Source organism: Leptonychotes weddellii, chromosome 5, assembly GCF_054177405.1.
Source record: "Leptonychotes weddellii isolate Sample4059 chromosome 5, ASM5417740v2, whole genome shotgun sequence".
NCBI lineage: Eukaryota > Metazoa > Chordata > Mammalia > Carnivora > Phocidae > Leptonychotes > Leptonychotes weddellii.
This window is the reverse complement of record NC_138373.1, coordinates 24505584-24525434: the sequence shown is the minus strand read 5'-3', so window position 1 is coordinate 24525434 and position 19851 is coordinate 24505584. Positions and strand designations below refer to the sequence as shown.

Here is a 19851-nt window from a genome sequence, read left to right as displayed (position 1 = left end):
CAGGCTCGTACTCCCTGGGGCTCTGGGTCCTCAGAGGCAGAGAGGTGAGTAGCACCTGAGAAACCATCACAATCCCAGTGTGTCCCTGGTTTGGACGCTCACCCAGAGCCAAGACAGGAGGTTAGTACATAGGCCCCCCACCCCACTTATCATGGTTACAGATTTGTGGAGATTTCGAGGACAGATTTCCTCTGCAGACGCAGGGTTTAATCAATCAACAGATTCAAGCCTAGGGGAATCCGGGCCATATTCTCAGATGCCCAGACCATTGCTACAACTCCAGCCTTTCAAGGAGAAAAAAATAAAAGCCTGCTCTTTTGATGCTTAGAGACAGCTCCTGATTCTGAACCCACGCTATACGACCGAACCAACTGGGGAGCTTACAAAAAATGCCAACGCTCAGAGCGCACTGGGGCTGATTACATCAGAATCTTGGAGGCAGGGGTGAAGTCCGGGCATCAGCATTTCCCAGAGGCTCCTGGGAGAGGCTGCAGCAGGCAGGGCAGCACACCAGAGCCCCTCCGATCCCTCCCCATGCTGACTGCTGACGCTCCAACTCCCCACTCACCCACCCACGCTCATCAAAATCTCTGGTCACGGCTTAGACCTGCAATCCACTGGAGCCCACCACTGCCTTCACACGCTGGGTGACTGAGCATCCAGGGGGCCTATCCCACCCCGTGGCCTTTCCGTTCCTCACCCACCCCATCTCCAGGCACATCCTCTCCTACTCGATTCCACTGCAGACCCCTGTTCCCAGGTCACACTTGTGATTACCAGCTACCGCCCACTTCCCATGTAGCTCATGCAAACCTCCCACGCAGGCCACACGTGAAAGGAAGCCTGGGGGCAGACGCTGGGGTGGGAGACCGGAAAGAGATTCCAACGATCGGCTCTTCTTAACCCCTTCTCCAGCTTCACCTGCATGGACTCCCATGTCCTCCCAATTCAAGTCCTCTCCCTTCTTCACACGTTCCTCCTTCATCCACCTTGGCGCTGATGGGCCATTAATTCATTGCCTTTCTGGTCATATTCTGGAAGCTCCCTTGTCCCTGTGTCTTTTCTTTGCACTATCTGGCAAACTCCCACCTTCAGCCCAACTGTCTGCTTCCCCTGCACCTGCACCAAAGCAGCCCTGCACCACTGAGCGTCCCCACGGTAGCGCCACGGGCCCTGCCATCCCCCTGCGGAGCTCCCCCTACTCCTAGCACCCTGCCTGAGGTCCCAGCGGGTCCCACGCACCACGGTGGCCACTTCAATTGTGAATCCTGTCTCCTTCAGGTACCTCCCTCCTCTTCCCAGGGAGGAACATCAAACTTACTGCCTCCACCCTCCACTCCCTCCCTTTGGTCACAGAACGAATATCAGGGCTGTGCCTCCTTCCGCTGAACGCCGATTCCCAGGCCTGCCTCCTCAGGACCCCCACCCCGCCACCCCGTCTCGCCTTTGGGTATTTATCTTCTCTTCCCCTGTGGCTCTCACACATGCTCAAGTCTCTCCACTGGGAGCAAAGCAGCCACCAGAAAGCGCACTGGTCCACTCCGTCCCGCGGTCTCCTCTCACCATGCTCTCTCCTCCCTCACAAGCACACAAGCCGAAAAGCTGTCTGCAGGACTGGTCACCATTGTCATGTCCCACTCCTCCTGCCTCAACCCACTCCGTGTGCCTTTCTTTGGTCCCCACACACTGATGCTGACGCCGTCTTGGCCAGCAACCCTAAGCTCCCCCCCACCTTAGCTAGGCCTGCAGGTCACGCTAGTCCCTGCCTCACCCGTCCTCCCAGCAGGCGGCACCGGGACTGCGCCACACTCCTAGTGTCCTTCCTGCTCTCCGGCAGCTCCTTCTCGGTCTCCTGTGGAGGTTCTTCTCCCTTTAACCAGACAGTACATAACTGGATTCCTTCCAGATCTGTACCTGGGGCTGCCCCCACTAGGTACATTTTCCCTTTCACTTCTCCCTCCTTATAGTGAGTTTTCTTGGTCCCGTGCAGGAGGCAGCTTGAAACGGTCCAGCTGCTCTACCTGGGACGGGGAGGGTCAGCTCAGCCCAGGGCAGGATGAGGAAGTTAGCCTCCCCGACCTCCTGTTAACAGCAACAAAGACAGCTGTGAGCCTAGCCTGCTCCTGAATCTACTCAAGTCTGTCAGAATCTGGGAGGGGCAAGAGATCTGTGATTATAGTCTCCCCACAACTTCAGAGACCACAGTCCGCTTAGATGGCTACTCCTGAGAAGAAACACCCTCGGATAAAACAGAGACCTCATCGGCTCAAAGGGACATTACTTTGGCAAGGCCTCTAAGAAACACACAAGGGCAAGTGCAGAACTCTTACCTGCCAAACCAGAGTCAGCTCCTGCTACCTAGTAACGTATTAATGGCATATGAAGCACGTGCAGTGAAGCGGTGACTAGTGCCAGGGGTGAACGAGGAAATGCTAAGCACAGGTAAACACCCCGGGGAAGATGCTGCCGCCATGTTTTCATCCATGAAAGTAAAAATCTGCTCACCTTTACCACATGGCAGAGTTTCTGTGTTAAAGCCGAAATTGAACTGACATCGTAGTCTTGGAGACGAAATGTGTAACCAAAAGTTTTAGCATATTCCGTAAGCAGATCTGTCATCATAAGGCAGTTATCTTTTTGGGACCGAAGGAGTTTGACAAACTGGGCAGCCAAAGCTTTGAATCGTTCCACCTCTGTCAAAGTGAGGATCTTTTCTTCTCCACATTCCAATACCTTGGAAAACACACAGGAGGAGGAAGGCGAGAGTGAACAAGTTGGGATTATTCATGGAATTCAACAGCATATAAACATATACACTTAGTAACTAGGAAGCACTCTGGTGTTCTTTCATGGATATAAAGCTTCAGTTTCGCAAGATTTTAATACTACTGAAATGCACACTTAAAAAAGGGTTAACCAGGTAATGTGTATTTTATCACACATGAGAAAAATTTTAAAAGCACTTTAAGGATCAAAAATAGTAATGCTAATAAAATTAACAACAGAAATCTGGTTCAACTTCACAGTGGCTTAACAGCTAAGCATTCGAATCACCTCATATACTCATCCCCACTGCCAACCTAAGAGATTTGAAAAGTATGGCGCTAATGGAAGAATATTCCATTTAAGAAATCGAACTATTTAATCTTTTTTTTCAATAATTACCCTGAAACAAATTTGAAGGACGATTTCTTTCTTTACTGAAGGAAAAAAAACCCCACACTTACCTAAAAATACTAATGAGCCAACAACCTAGCTTCTCTGATCAAAATGTTTAAGGTTTTCCTCCTATTTCCTAACTCACTACTTCCCAGGAAAAATAGGCCTGGAAAAGAAAAAGTACCCCCCCCCCCACATTGTTCAGAAAAATATAACTGGAATCTCTTCACTCACTTGTAAAATATCAGGTATGGCTTCAAAAAGTTCAAGTAGTTTGGTGAACCCGTAGTATGCGAGTTTGCACTGCCGGCCAAAGTGGTGGTGGTAGGAAGGGATAAATTTGTTAAAGGGCATCCGGAAGTGCGGCTGGTGCCGTAGCAAATCAACAACATCCTTGGAGAACTGCTTTGTCCTTTCTATTTCATCCTGGGTACGCTCTTACAAAAGAAAAAATAAAAAAATAAATCACAGTCTTCTTCCCTTCATTTGGATTGCTGGATTAGTCCTATGCACAGATGACAAGAAATAACCATCTTTGCCTTCCAAACACCCACAACCTAAAACAAACAGGTTCGTGTTCTCTCTGTGCAGAATGGTTTTCAAACTCTCTTGAGGGCACACCACCAGGAAGCTAGGAGACTATTATGGTATACTGTGAAAGACACATACACACCCATGTCATTTGGCCCTGCAAGCTGGACGTATTTTCTCTAGCTCCCCGTCCCCCACCCCTATCCCGTATATATGAGCATGACACATATCCAGCTCTCTGTACTTGAAAAAGTAACCTAGACATTATTTCTATAAAACTGCATTTCTGAATAGCCACATGCTTTTTGTGTCTTCTTCTGATCTTCAGTTAAAATTGCTAGCAGAAGAGAGTACAGGCAACAAAAGTTTAACAAAAATACAGGGGAGAAAAAGCTTCAACTTTAATTTTTGTTTCTATTAATTTTTAAATGAAAATCGGAAAACACATTACTCCAAAAGCTTTGGAGTATTATGATTTCATGAACGTCAGCATTCTGCAGGAACACAAGTTAAGAAGCACTGATTAATGATACTGGGAGAACAGGACAGTAGGTAGATGTAATTTTACCCATCTCAGCTCCCAGACCTCAACCGGAATGACCGAAATGTGAAAGATAAAACAAAACATTTGCGGGCGCCTGGGTGGCTCAGTTGGTTAAGCGACTGCCTTCGGCTCAGGCCATGATCCTGGAGTCCCAGGATCGAGTCCCACATCGGGCTCCCTGCTCGGCAGGGAGGCTGCTTGTCCCTCTGACCCTCCCCCCTCTCATGCTCTCTCTCAAATAAATAAAATCTTTAAAAAAAAAAAACATTTGCTTGGATCTTCTTCCTTCTCAAGAATGCACAGTCAAGTAGCTCAGTTAAAGAGAAGAGACAAGCAACAGCCATGGTAACTGACTCTCAGCTGGATAATTATGGTGACAACAGCCACAGACAGGCTGAAGAAGGCATTTCAAGAAAGTGCTGCTTATGCCCTTCTTCTCCCTACAGTGAATCCTAAAAAACCAGTTTGCTTTTCTTGTTGGCAAGTCGCTGCAGCTGCTCTGAAGAACCTCAGATCCACTGCACAGCGATAGTTCTCACAATGCACTTTCCATGGCATCTTCAGGAACCATGGAGGTGGCGGAAAGGACACAGGAGTCCATGTTAATAAGGTAAACACTGAGATACGCAACTGTCTTCCAGCATATTTAAGTCAACATACCTCTCTTGGGGATACAAATCACCATTTCATTATCTTGTTGGGACAAGCAGATGGTTGTGTCTGGTATCTCTGACACGATATCGATCAACTCACAAACACCGTATTCGGTGACATCCCAGTCTTTTGAGAAACACCTAGAATTTAACCAGGAAAATGGGTGAAGAATGAGAAATGTCCCTTGCTAAATTAACTTTTAAGTCTTCCTTAAAAATGCTAAGTAGAAAACATCAGATAATGATTTTAAATTTGTGGGGAAAAAAAGTGTTTCGAAATATTTGCTTTCCTTTTTTTCCCCCTTCTCATCAACTCACCAATGATAAGCCTGTGAGAACTCCCTTACAATGACCTGTTTGCTGGCTTGGGATTTGAGAAGTTTTAGTAAATCCTGAGTAAAGCGCTTCACCTGGGCCCTGTGGGTAAGGGTCAACAAACGTTTGGAGCCCATTCCGAGAATCTGCAAATCAAACACTTCGATTATTTATACTTGTCAGACCTTGGCACGTACTGACTCTCTGGCTGATGGCATTCTCTCTCTCTCCTGTTACTGCTCTCAGAGAACAAGTCCTTTTATACATGGTATCTGCATTTTCAAACGCATGAAGATCAACGGAACGTAGATGGTCAAAATGAACAACTGCTCAAGTGCCTGGGACCCCCACCCCCTTTTTGTTTGCCCTTTATATCCCTTCTCAAATAGTCCTGAGTATAGAAATAAAAAGCATATTATTAATCTGGGCAACTAATTTTGTCTACAAAGGACAGCTAAGGTGTTCCAGGCCATTTTGTAAGTGGGAAGCTGTTTTATAGGTAAGAAGCTATAGAACACTCTAAATTAATAGGGCAAAGACTCCTTAGGAACCAATGCTAGGCCCCAGTCCAGGAGCTGGTCTTTAACTCATTGATGAGAGCTAAGCCTGTGTTCATGGCAGCTCCTCTGTAAGAGTGAACAATCCTGGAGAGGCCTGGGCTAGGAAGAGGAAGGTGAGTCTACAGAGATTAGAAGGAAAATACTCCTCAGTGCTCTAAGGGGTTCCTTCTTTATGTCTAAACTCACAGTTTTCTAGAAAAACTGAGACGCCACCTTGAATGAGGTTACCAGCTATCCTGTTTCCTGGAAGGAGCCAAAGCCACGGAGGAACATTCCCGTCCTTAAACAAGTAATCCTTAAGCTTTCCTTACCTGCAATACATGAGGCACGGCTTCCAATAATTCTATCAGCTTGGAATATCCATAGTCTGATACCCGACACTGCTTTGCAAAGTGGTGGTGGTAGGACGGGATGAAGTTACTAATGGGGATGACACAGGACGGTTGGCTCCTCAGCAGGTCAATCACTTCCCTGCTGAACTGGATCAGCTGGGGGTTGCCCACAGGACTTTTAGAACGCAGAAGCCAAGGGTCTAGACGGGGGAGAAAAACGGAACATGCCTAAGATAGGATTTCACCCCTAAAAGAAAGTTAACTAACGTCACCCTCCCTCACCTGAGCTCAACCATGACCAAGGAGATGAGACCAAAGGGCTGCTTTACTTCTCAGTGTCTATACTCAGGTCCCATATAATCTACAGGCTAGCCCAACTTCTTTATGGGCTGGCAGATGCTTTACTACTACTTCTCAAAGTCCTGTAGTCAAAGTAAAGCATACTTCAGCAGTGTTAAAGCAGAAGTGATATTACACAGGACGTTTGCAGCTTATAAACTGGTTGTATTTCAAAGATTCATTTGTAACTTGGTCCCATGGAACATACTTTCCCACAGAAACAAAGTTATAGATGGGCAGCAAGCAGGTAGCCCAAAAAAGCCTAACAAACCCATAGGGAAGCTGAAAACATTGCTCAGGGAACCATGGAAAGCGGTAACATAAAACTAGCTGATATAAAACTAAGAAAGAGGTTCTTGCATTTATCTTGAATGTCCATGTAATCAAGAAAAAGTTTTAATTATGAAAGTATAATCGGATGGAAACCTTTCTACAAGACTGGCAGGCTAACGAGAAAGGAAAAAGAGCACAAGTATATAGGAGCCTGTGTGGCCTAGGACTGAGGGGAAAGGCAGGAGAAAGTGGTACGCAGCTCTGATACAAACATTTTTCCTTCCCTGGTAATCCTTACCTTTCTTCCCATAGGGGGAGGAGCAAAGGAGGAAGTGTTTGGGGTCAAAGAGAAGGACATACCCATAGGAAGGCAACAATTTTCAGTGCTGTTCACAGGTGGCGGGGTTAGACACCTGCAGCCCAGGGGAGGCCCAGAACTCAGAAACTCACCCAAAGCTAGGTTTACATTGCCTGGTCCTTTACACTGGGAGCTAAATCTGTTTTCATATTTATCAAAGTCAGAAACGTTGACCAAAATGAATTTCAAAGGTAAAACTGCCATTTAGAGGTATTTCTTTCAAATATGTGAAACGATTTTTAAAAGGCCAGTCAACTGACAAGCCAAAAAGCTTCACGAAATTAGGCAGGGCTAAAGATATTGTAACTGTGAAATGTGGGTTTTAAATTTCTTTACAGAATTTATGCTGGTCCTTGCAAAAAGTCTGGTTCTGACAGATCTTCAGCACTTCAGAGAGTAGTTGCAGTTTTTAAAAGGTCAAAGGAGACATTCACGGTGCTTTGCGCTTGGCAAACAGTGCTGCCGTACAACATAAAAGCCAGCAGGCTCCTCTCACGGTAGCCAGTGGCTCAGAAAAACCGAAAGCCTGACTCCTACCCGTGTTGGGAGGCGGGGGCTTGTTGTGAATCCATTTGACCACTTTGACGCCATTCTGTGCAGTGGCAATGTTGACACCTGGAACACAGGTGATGAGGTGTTCCAAGGGAACACCCCCTTGAGTCTCCTGCACTACTTCCAGTTCACCAAACTCAGCAGCGTAACAATCTGGAAAGCTGAAGTGGGGGAAAAGAAGGCTAATCAAAATAATGGAAAAGCAAAGCACCTGCTAAACAGAAATCTTTAATAAATTCATAAACCATTTCTCCTTAAATCCTCAGGATCTGGGTTTGAACGTGAAAATTCAGGTCCCAGGGAGGGGGGAGGCCATCACTGTGGCATTGACCTCTTTGATGCATTCTGAGGATACCAGAAATACCTGGACAATGTTCCAGCAGAGGGTGTGAGAAACAAGGCAACTGGGTTCCAAGCCAGTTATTTACCTGCTTAAGGTATCAATGGCTTTAGGGCAAACTTTGTCCCGTGCCGGCCCCTATATTAAGTGTACCGCGTGGCCCACGGGATGATTACATGGCCTTCTGAAGACCACCTCTCTCTCAAGCTTTATAATCTACTGCTTGAGGTTCTGTACACCCTTGCAGCATGCATGCATACGTCTAGCACAGCGTTTACACTAATCTCATCTCTGTGGGGAAGAAACGTTCCTATTCGTTGCTTACATTTCTAAAAATCAGCACACACACAAATTTTTTTCCCATTTCGGATATACTTTGACTGCACGGTGCTAAAAATGTTAGGATGAAGCATTCTATAATACTCGCTTGGGAAGAGGTGTGGGCAGAGGGCAGACTTTCTAGAAAGAGGAGAACCAAGGCATCATATCTCAATGGCTTTGACATGTTCACCTTAATAAAGGCACAGTGCCCTCGTGAGTCTGCAGAAGACTATGAACCTGGGGCGCAAATGTCTTCAACGAGAGAATCACAAAAGGAATCTTATAGGAGTCTGGATCAAATTCATGCTCACTACAGAAAAGAGAACACAACAGTTAGCTGACTTTTCTCCGTGGTCTAAGACATTTGCAAGGTAACTGTAACAGATATTCCATCACCTTATACAAAAGGATGATTTCTAAAGGGAAATGAGTGTTATACCTGAAGTCCTTATTGGAACAATGCTGTCTGCAGACAGGCTCATGATATTCTAACTCTTCAAATATAATTGGGCTGCAATTCGTCGAGGAGCCATCATGTGACTGGGAAGACCCCAAGGGGCTCTGCCGGGCCTGACTGCTCGGTAGGAGACACACCAGTCTGCCATTCCCTTGTTCACGGATTGCGACCGTGTCTGTTAATTTATATAAATCCGACACATTCAACTTGTGTCCAAACCTAAAAGCGAGGAAAAGGAGAGACAGGCTGATTTAGAATGTTTTTCTTTGATTATACAGCAATGCCTATGTATCTGATGAAATAAAGGGCTATTGCCAAGAATGGTTCCTCTGTCTCTTCAAAAGTAAAACTGGAATAATTCTACTATAAATTCATTCACTACCAACCCAGTAATGCTTGGCACTTCTTCGAGTCACCTCTGGCTCACTGCCCATTAGTCACTATGTCATTTGGTACTTATTCCTCGAACCCTGCAGTTTCTGTAAATGATCTCACCTAATTTTCTGAGATGGAAAGCTATCTGATAATGACCTCTTTCAACCTGGCTCCCCCAAGCTGGAAATCCCTCTGTATTACCTACCCCTCACCATGTCTGCTCTCCTCCCTCAGAAGAGGTGTAGTTCTTTCCAGCTACTCCCTCACCTCATCTATGCCTCAACCTCATGACCCACACTCCCCGAGGCTCAACTCCTCAATCATCCCCCCGACGCAGGTCTTTCACACTTGGAGCTTAAAGCCACAAGGGGTGCCTGGGTGGCTCAGTAGGTTGAGTGTCTGCCTTTAGCTCAGGTCGTGATCCTGGGCTCCCTGCTTAGTGGGGAGCCTGCTTCTCCCTCTCCCTCTGCCTGCCGCTCCCCCTGCTCGTGCTCTCTCAAAAAAGAAAAGAAAAGAAAAGAAAAAAAAAGGCACAGGGTCAGAAGGCAGACATGTTTGAGTTCACATCCTAACTCAACCTGTGTGGCTTTAGTCACCTTCTAGAACCAATCCAGGCCTCAGCTTTCCCAAATACAAAATGAGAATATAATACCTACCTCACAGGGTTGATACGAGGATTAAATGTTATGTCTGGAAAAAGCTTGGCACACATTAAGCGCACATTCAACATTAGCCGTTCCAGTGGTTTCTTCCCAGGGCCCCACACTGATACTCACACGTCCCCCTGACCAAACGCAGTCTCACGCCCTCGCCCTCACTCATGCTGTCTGCCCCTGCACACATACACCCCTGGTGCTCTCACTCAGTCCTGTAACCTCGTCGTGCCTCTAATGGAAACGCTGCTCTCTCGGGAGCTGCTCTGCCATTTCACCATCCAGTCTGTCAGCCTGTTCCCCCCAGGATTTTATCCACAGGACTCTGTAGGGATGGCTCTCAAGTCACCAGCAGCCTCCTCCTCCCTGCCAAATATCTCGCACCATCCCCACATGTCCTGATGTCACCCTCACCTCTGGGTTCTCTCCCACTTCCCGTCCCTGGTGGCATTTCATCCAGTTCTGCCTTTCTCTGGGTTCCCTCTCCCTCCCTATCTGCTCCCCTGTCTTTCATGATCCCCTTTAGGAAAATAACTGCCACAACTCTGTATCTCAAGTGTCCAAAACCAAGGTCAAAAATTCACTGTACCTCCCAAACATGCTTTATTTCTCCATTTCTGGTTTAACCATACAACCATCCTCCCAGTCATCTGGGGCAAAAAAACTCAGAATCAAAATGACCTCTACTGTTTACCTTGCCGGCTGCATAAAACTAGTCACCAAGTCCTGTCTCACTGACGACTCAAACTTGGGTGTTCCAACAGCATCTGCCCAGGCCTGGGGACTGGTGTGGCACTGTCCCTCATCTCCCTCCCTGCCCTGTCCATCCCATCGCAGATGGAACCATCACCAGAAAAATCTTCCTGAAGCGTGGTTCCCGCCACCACACCTCCCCTCTCCCTCCTCGACTCAGGGCTCCCACGGTTCACAGAGTAATAGTCCCAATCCTTGTTCCTTCTATCCTCATAGCAGTTTCTCCTCCCTGCTCCTCCTTTAGGACAGTTTTCTTGGTTCTATAATGATCTGTGAGTGTCTTCTCTTCCCTTCTAGACATAAGCTCCTCAGGGACAAGGGTTGTGTCCTCTCAGCTCTGTGTTCCACACAGAGCCTGACACTTTCATTCCACTGATACTTGCTGAGCACCTACTAAGCCCTGGGCACTGAAGAGACTGTCCTAAGTCCTTGTTGTCCTGGGGCTTACAGTCTAGAAGGTGCTCAAAAATGTTCACTCAATGAAGAACAAAACTCATCGATCAATTGGAAAAAAAATGAAAGTACAGCTTTAGGGACTGAGGTCTAAATTTAGTAAAAATGGAAGTTGTTATGTTAAAATCGAAATCTGGTTCTGAATCTGCATACCATTGCTTTTATGTCTTTTCCTCCACAAGGCTGTAAATTCCTTAAGACTAGCTACGACAGCTTTATGCCAGTCACTAATCAATACAGGAATTGTGGAAGCTGCCGATCAGTATTGACTGGATCAATGAGGAAAAAAAATAAATCTAACTTACTTTTTTTCATAGAGATCTGTAAATTTAAAAAGAGGCAGACAGCAGGCAGGAGCATCCTGAAGAATAGACATTGTTTCTGAACTGTAAAACAAAATGGCACTCAATCAGAGAACAGATGTCGTTGGACATCAACAGATGATTTCCAAGTTGTATTTAAAAAACTGAGCTCATAAAATTAACACAAAGTACAGCTGACTCTTGAACAACATGTGTTTGAACTTCACGAATCTGCGTACATGTGGATTTCTTTTGATTGAAGCAGTATAGTTCCGTAAATGTATGTTCTCTTCCTTATGATTTTAGTAACATTTTCTTCCTTCTTATTTTTTTGTAAAAATACAGTATATAACACATATAACATACAAAACAGGGATTAATCCATTGTTTATATGAGTAGTAAGGCTTCTGGTGAACAGTAATTCAATTAATAGTTAAGATTTTGGGAGCCAAAAGTTATGTGCAGATTGCTGACTGCATGGGGAGGGGGTCGACACCTCTAACCCCTGTTATTCAATGGTCCGTGCAACATAAATTTACCAGTTTCTGATATGTCAAAATTAATTTTCTGGAAAAACTTAAAGAAATTACTTTAGGGACAAGGTGATTAAAGAATATAAAGTCAAGACACCCTGGGATTTTTACCAAACTCAAGCATAGGGCTTCTCACACCTGTGTCTCAGAAGAACACTGACTACTCTATGAGACAAACACCTTGTTAACTCAGAGCAAAAAGCAGAACAGCTTGAATGTCTCCTGCCACGTTGTGGTTCATGTGGTTCATGAATTCCACATGGGTGTGGAGTTCCCATAGTTGAGGATACGAAACTGAATACAATATATCATTCCAACTATGGTTTTAAAAAAACAAAAAGGCAGCCAAAAACACTCAGAGGGAAAACAAAAGGCAAACTGTTGAGTGACTGGCTTTGAGCCACAGGATTATGGATTTCTCCCCCTCTTCTTTCATGTTTCTGACCTTTCTGAAGTTTCTTCAGTGAGTATTACTTTTATCCTAGGGGATAAAAACCATAATTTAAAATAATGGTGAAGTACATGTCACAGAAAAAGACCTCTGAGAATTCAAACAGATTTTTAGGAGTGAGTTCTGTTTTACTAGTTTCCCCCAAAACAGGGAGAGCCGAAGAATCACCAAAGCGCATTAAGAATAAAATCATCACCAGATTCCTACAATTGACATAATCATAATGCAGACTTACGGAGTGTCTATTTGATGTTAAGGATCTATCTGCACGTTGAGAGCTTGGAGCTTTGTAGATCTACCCTTTACAGACAAACCTACCTTCTCCTAAGATTTGGAGGTAGTATTTCAGACTTTCCAGGCTTATAAACTTTTACCATAGAGGGCTATTTTTAGAACCTGTTCTGGATATGTGGTGTATTATTTTACTCCTAACTGCCTGCCAAGTTTAAGCTGTACCTCCCCTTTGAGGAATGACTTGAACAAGAGTCGAATTATTCTAACTAGCTTATTGCTAACTTCTAACTTATTTGTAAGCTCTACCAATTAAGAGTAAGCACTATTGCATATGTAATCATCTAAGAGGGTTGGGAGAGTGATCAAATCTATTTTCTTATTTCCAAAGTTATTTCTGGGCCAAAATGTTATTTCCTGAAATAAATGGTTTGTTTTTACCTCAGTAAAGAGAGTGATTTATTAGCAGCTCCTGTGGCAAGTGAGACCAGGATCTTCTTGCTGCCAATTTTGTATCTGTGGAGGCTATTCACCGCACTGATTGCTTCTTGTAAGTTCTCCATCTGAACAACAGCCTTGAGCTGATAATCTGTATGGGGGCTGAGCTCAACACTCTTCACCTACAGCAGTAAAAAGGAAAATGGAATGCTATGTCTACCCAGAACCCTGTCATCTTAAAACTGAAGGTGAATCATTAGGGAACACGTTTGCAGACTTCCGTGCTTCTGTGAGGGAACTTGTCCGAACTCTACACTTCTGCCAAGCAAAACCTAAGTGAACTAGAACTGGGTGACCTTCAGGAATATGAAACTGGCCCGGCCTGCCTGCATGCTCTGGCACACACAGCACTCCCATGTAGGCTCAGGAGCCAATACATGTGAGGAGTCTTTGGGGTCTTCTCTGGACCCTGCAAACACCTGGGGGCATAGCCATTTTAATAATCTGGAAAAGGTGCACTTCTAGCAAACAGCACCTAAAAACTGCATCAATACAGTAAGATGTTAACAAAAACAGCCAACATTACTTTAGAATCCTATTTCTGTATTTTAGCAGCCAGAGCTAAATAAAATCCATCTGCGTTTTATTTCCCAAAGTGCCACTTATTTCCCTGCCCATGACCATAAGTGCTTCTCCACTAGGTCTCTTGCTCTCTGGGGCTTTGTCCTAAAAACTGGATGTACAGTATCACCATGAGCAGACCAAAGGAAAAAGGATGGAGTTCAAACTCATTCAGTAATCCTTATATCCTGGCTGTGGTTATGTGTGTTGAATGACATTCTCTTGAGTTGGAGTGCTAGCAAAGGGTAAAAGAAAGGCAGGAACAAGAGAGAAAAGGTTACCTTGCCGTGCCTAGAAAACGCTTCCTGCATGAGCTGCTGCAGCTCCTTCCGGGATAATCTGTAGTCGATGTTGCTGATCTGGATGTCAGCACCATTTGCAAATGGGTCTGGGCTGTCGGCACCAATGCTTGGATTTGCAATGTTGAAAGCAAGCGGGGACGCTCTGTTTAAAAGGTTTGGAGACATACTCCTGCTTAAGACATACATGTTAAATTATTTTTAAAAACTGTGATTCTATTTATTTAGTTTGTATCATTTAGGCTTTGCTCAAAGCTATATATAGAAACAACTTTCCACAATACAACCAAAATATTTGGTTTTCAAATGTATATTTATTTTAAATATACACGGATTTAGATTTATTGTCAAAGTACTACCTGTTGATCCCTATTAACAACCAGTACATGATTTAATATCAAATATTCTTTCACTGGATTATTTAAAACTAAAGACAAAAATTATAGGTGGGCCTAATGAATTAATTTTCCACTTTGGGTATTTATTCTTGGTTAATTAGCCTGTGATATTCATGTAAGTCATTTAACCTCTCCCTGGCTCTGAAAATGCTAGATATTCTTGCTCATGTGTTATAGTCTTTCTCCAGATCAGGAAAACTTTCACGTGAATTTTAAAATGTAACTTTATAGATCTAAAGTCACTTTCTGGAGCTAGTCTTCACCAACTCAGCAAAAAAATACAATGCTTGAAAGAGTTCACGCGATGCAACGTGGCCTTATGCCTCCTGTCCTCCAGGCCCCCAGAAGTACTCAGTATGAATTTGGAGAACTTAGGTAAGTGTTACTTAGGTAATTACAGTGGTTTACAGAGACCCTTGCTTTTCAAACAGCTCCTGGTAATTACCCTAGGAATAAGAATAACCAATGCGTGTCCAGTGTGGGCTGTTTCCACAACATGACGAAGTGAGGAGGACTCAAGTAAGGACATGTTAACGTGCCTCCCATCCAGGCCAGGGACTCCTAGACAAGTTTCTCTGACCTCTGCCTACCCAGATTCCCACATGCAGGAGGGAGCAATGGTGAGAAGCACTGCCCCCAAACGCTAGCTAAGATTAACCGAGGAAAAGGGAGGCTGGAGGAGGAGGGGTGGAAGACTCATCGTTTACTTTATGTACCCCTGTATTGCTTGCATTCTTTTAAACAGATGCTATTTCGTAATCCCTCCTATTGCAGGTAACTACCCCCATGACCAAAAAGCTAGACTCACCGAGAAGACCATGACTGTGCAGTGAGCAGAGGACTGACTTGCCTTGATGCGATCAACTTGCTAAAAGCCGATGGGTAACTCACTTGGAACGGGGTCTCCTCTTTATCTTTTTTCTCTATGGGAGAACTGGTGACACTTCGGGCACAGAGGTTCTCTTTTCTAATGGAGAGAAAAAGTGACGGGGAAGGGTCACTGGATTTCCTTCACATTAGACAATCATCTGTGAGAAAGAGTAATCGAACCTACTTCGGATTGGTTTTGTAAGCAGACTCTGCTGTCCCCGAGTTTTTAGGTGCAGGCGCCGCAGCACTCAAGCTTCTATGAAGAGGTGCCGCCAGCCTCGGGTTACCTTGCTGGGAGTCACTGTTTCTAGGCCCAGTCTTCGACTCCATGCGGCACAGCTCCTTAAAAGAGACAAGCGCGGCGGAGGTGAAAACGTAAGTACCCAACGTGTCTTAAACCCTGTCCAGGAAACATGGAACTCTGAGTATGGTCAAAAATGGAAATAAAAAAGGACATGCCAAAAGCAAGCAGGCATATCAAACACAGACACAAAGAAACCAAACCTACCATAAACTTCAGAAAGCAAGAGGTATCAAAGTTACCTGTAAACTTTTAACATTTGTGTTTTTTGTAGTAGATCCAGAATTTGCCTGCGACCCTTTTCCAGGCGTGGCTTTGGCACTGGAAGATTGTTCACTTGTATCTTTGATGAGGCACAATTTTGGATTCTTAAGTTTTTTGGGAGACTTCGCTTTATCGGCAATTGCACTGGAACTCTTTGTCTCACAGAGTTCTCTAGTTTTTGGAGTAAATGACACAATGATCCTATTACCAAAGACATCTTCATTTTCCATTCGCTTCTGAGCCCGTTCCGCACTATCTTGGTTTATGAAGCGGAGAATCGCACTGCAGCCTGTGATACTCAGCACTTTCCCACCACAATTATCAGACAGGCGCCTGAGCCTGTTGCTGATGCTCTTGCCATCTTTATTTGCTGGTAGGTTATAAACATAGAGCAGAGTGTGGCACTGCTGATACAGAGGAGAAGTGTTACAACAGGTTAACTCAGGGGCACACGTTCAATTACACAATTAGAACAAGGAGTGATCTCCAGACTGAAGCTAACAGCCTTAGCCTTGGAGGGGAGGTAACAATGATGTAGAGGGGAGAAGGTAAACTTACTTAGACTGAAAAACACAGAAAGAGAGAAATATACCTTAAATGATCATTCTAGTGAATGAGAATGGCAAGATTTAAAGTTCTGAATAATCTTTTTTTTTTTTTACCATAAAGAATAAGGATCTCAAAAGTGGACAATGTTACCTGAAATACTACAACTGACTTAAAGTCCTTTAACGTTAGAAAAGGAAATGCCAATTTCTTCAGGAGTCACATATATATTCTCCAAATAGCTTAAAAACAGCTCAACACTGTCGTAAACATGCTTGTCCCAAATCAAGACCTTAAGAAATGCTCACCCTGCTGGAAATATGCTCACGTTCTCCTAGCATGTGGCTCAACGAGCTACAGCTGAAGCAATAATCACTACAAAATGTGCAAGTGCACGTGCATGGTGGGAAATGAAACTGTAGTAAACAGGCCCAGGGGTTTCTGGGGCTTAAGGATTAAATGCCTAAAAAGTGTACAATTAGAGGCACCTGGGTGGCTCAGTTGATTAAGCCTCCAATTCTTAGGTTTCAGCTCAGGTCACAATCTTGGGGTCATGGAATCGAGCCCCATGTCGGGCTCCACATTGAGCACGGCATCTGCTTGAGATTCTCTCTCTCCCTCTGTCCTTCCCCCTGCTCGCTCGCATGTGTGCTCTCTTAAATAAATAAATCTTAAAAAAAAAAAGTGTATAATTTCTCTGTTTATTTGACTGCAACCACGAGTGTGTGCAAACCATCCTTATATTCTTTACCCATGCCTGGAAGCAAAAGGAGTATAAATGTTTCCATTACTTCCATCCACTGGACACAGAACACTGCTAGCTTTGGAGACACTGACAAGTGGCTATTGGTAAGGTTAACCTACACATCAATTCCCTATGATACTGTGCAACAAAATAAAAGCAAAATCCATACATATCAATTCTCTGTGTATTTGTAAGAGAAGAACTATTTCTAAGCCTTATTTCAAAACTCTGGCCAGCCTCCTACAAAGAGCAGCCTCACTTGGTGGCCCCTGTTATGGGTGGTCTTAAGCCTCCATAATGTAACATCAGAATACAGCAAAAAAGAACACAAACCCACTTACTGGCATTTTTAGTGGTAACCTGGGAGGCAGGTCAGAAATGAACTCTTCGAATCTGATCAGCTCATTGGCATGATGCAGCAGTGCTTCTGAGGCCTGGTTTTTATGGACCAAAATTATGTGGAAACCATGCCTGTGTCTCAGGTCACTGAGTTCCAATGCAAAATTGACATCAGCTGAAAGAAAAGGTACAGCCCACCCCCGTCCCCAAACATTAGATGGACTGGACAGAGACACACAACTCCACTGACACCCACTGAGAAAAAAAGAAATGGCTGGACTATAGTATTCAGAGTTGCTCCCCACCTCCTACCCCCTTCTTCTTAGAACAGGAACACATTCCATATCAGAAGAATTAACACCACAAGACAATTTTACCACATACTTATACTGAATTCCAAGACACATGTTACTTCTCGTAGAAGAGAAGAAATATTAACATTTTGGGGAGCATCAACTTTGGAAATGATTCTTCTTAGATTATTAAAATTTGCAATACTGGGCCCAGGGTTAAAAAAAAAAAAGTCACATTTTTCTTTAACTGGCCCCACAAGAATCTGTACTCACATTCTAAGGAGAAAATACACAAAACCCACACAGACTCCATTTCTTCTCTAAACAGCTCTCAGACATAAGCATAAATATGTCCTGTGTATTTCAGCCTCTCTGGAGGCATATTTTATTTAAACATGTTCTGGCTTCTGTAACAATTCCCATACAGTGAGTTTAGTGGAAATTAGCAGACGCTTCTGCACTTACTTGACACAAGAACCACAGTGGCCGGAGCAGTGTGCGTGTTCGCGAACCTTCGGAGACTCTGGCGGAGCTTATCGTCAGCCGCGTTCTTTGCTGTAGCATTGATGTGGGCAACGGTTACCTGCGTTAAAGTAAGGACAAATGAGCAAGAGCTGAGGTCAGAAAAACCACTACGCATTCTGCCTGCATCTTAACAGATGGTCCCTGAGGAAAGACACTCTTGTTATTACTGCCACTTAGGAATGGAAAAAAATTATAAGTGGATCTCAATAATTTCAAATTTGTCTCTCCGTACAAATGAGCTAGACCCATTATTATCCCTTCTCGCCTCTCTAATCTTCTGCTTTTGTACTTCGTCCATCTGCCTTTGAGAAAACAGGCAGAAAAGGAAGTGAAATTTGAAGTAGGTAAATTAGCTCTAATAGCTTTGCCAACAGCTGGGGAAGTAGCAGAGACTGGTATATGATGAAGGTAAGATTCAGCGCTGTATTTGATGTCATTTGTCTCCACTATACATTGTCTGTGGCTTCCAGGATCTGGGATCAGGTGGTGGGAGAGGAGAGGCATCTGTCCCCAACAGAGTTAAAATGTGTTTATTTCTGTTAAAGCCCTCAGGCTTACACAGAAGTCTCCAGAGCAAGGAAAGGTTTTGAGAGGTGCTTCAACTACGTGCAATACACAATAAGATTTATTCATTTTTTAAGAAGCACAAATATAGAATTTTAGGCAACAATATGGTGTATCAATAGAATTACTTGTCTACAAGTCAAAAGAACCGGATTCTAGTTCCAGCTTAATAGACTTTGCAGGCAATCTGGATTTAAATCCTAGCTCATCCATTTATTGGCCACGTGATCTTTAAAAAGTTGCTTAACATCTTGGTGCTTCAGTTAAATTTGTATATTTCAAATAATAAATCCTATGAGCCCTTTGCACAGAGCAGTCATGGAAGTCAAAACAAAGGATATAAATGTAACCATCATACTAGCAGAGCACTAGTTACATACAAGCAGATTATTGGAAGATCAGTTATGATTAAATGATTTCTAGTACTTTAGAAATAATCTTTTGCTAATTTCCTTTATTTGCAAACTCAGGACAAATGTGTATTAAACTTTGAATTAAAATTCTTTAAAAAAAACAAACCCACATGTGCTATTCTCCTACCATAATAGATTAAAATTCTTTTTTTTTTTTTTTTTACCTGGCAGTTATTCAGCTCTTGAATAACTTCTTTGTTTTCTTTACTAATGTCGCACACACAGATGAATTCTGCTTCTCTGTGGCCTTTAAAAAACTTCTCACGGATTCTCTGTACAACAGCAGTAGCTGAACGGCCAGAGGGAACTGAACAGTTTTCAATATCCCAAAAAACTCCAATGGGGGGTAAGTTTTCCAGCACCTGTCCGGCTAGCGCAACTTCTGGTGACCCTTAGGAAATGTTAACACTTTCAATCACACATAGTGGAAAAAAAAATATTGCAAACTAAAAATAAAATAATAGGTAGCTAGCTATAATTCTTAGTGGCAGAAAAACGAAATTACTGATTGATGTTAAGCTTAAGGATACCAACCTCACCGGCTGACCTAAGAGCACAACTGCAAGTTCCAATAGTATTTCTAAGCGATTATTCCTCTTTTTCAGGAGAGAACAATTCTAAAGGTCAAGTTACTTCAAGCCCACAATAAATCCACTGCAATGCATGAGCCATTCTCATGCTGATCATTATGCTTCTCTGAACACTAACGCGGAGGTAAACAGACACTGCAGCTCTGGGACCTGATTGTC

General features: G+C 43.9%; 1 protein-coding gene across 13 annotated transcripts in view; it reads right to left on the bottom strand.

The window, feature by feature from the left end:
- The window catches only part of MARF1 (meiosis regulator and mRNA stability factor 1), a 43890-nt gene that overhangs the window by 15823 nt on the left and 8216 nt on the right, over window positions 1-19851 (bottom strand). For 8 of the 13 annotated variants that reach the window (XM_031018986.2, XM_031018971.2, XM_081819966.1 and 5 more), the window contains 17 exons: window positions 19267-19493; window positions 18066-18183; window positions 17310-17482; window positions 15656-16084; window positions 15297-15454; window positions 15051-15209; window positions 13827-14019; window positions 12928-13106; window positions 11274-11354; window positions 8717-8953; window positions 8468-8587; window positions 7602-7777; window positions 6074-6294; window positions 5206-5348; window positions 4895-5028; window positions 3394-3596; window positions 2506-2733 (listed from right to left, as the gene is read on the bottom strand). In XM_031018986.2, coding sequence (XP_030874846.1) covers window positions 2506-2733; window positions 3394-3596; window positions 4895-5028; window positions 5206-5348; window positions 6074-6294; window positions 7602-7777; window positions 8468-8587; window positions 8717-8953; window positions 11274-11354; window positions 12928-13106; window positions 13827-14019; window positions 15051-15209; window positions 15297-15454; window positions 15656-16084; window positions 17310-17482; window positions 18066-18183; window positions 19267-19493 — 3179 coding nt within the window. The remainder of the gene's footprint in view (window positions 1-2505; window positions 2734-3393; window positions 3597-4894; window positions 5029-5205; window positions 5349-6073; window positions 6295-7601; window positions 7778-8467; window positions 8588-8716; window positions 8954-11273; window positions 11355-12927; window positions 13107-13826; window positions 14020-15050; window positions 15210-15296; window positions 15455-15655; window positions 16085-17309; window positions 17483-18065; window positions 18184-19266; window positions 19494-19851) is intronic. The other 5 variants (XM_006728643.3, XM_031018983.2, XM_031018980.2 and 2 more) reach the window with 5 other exon arrangements.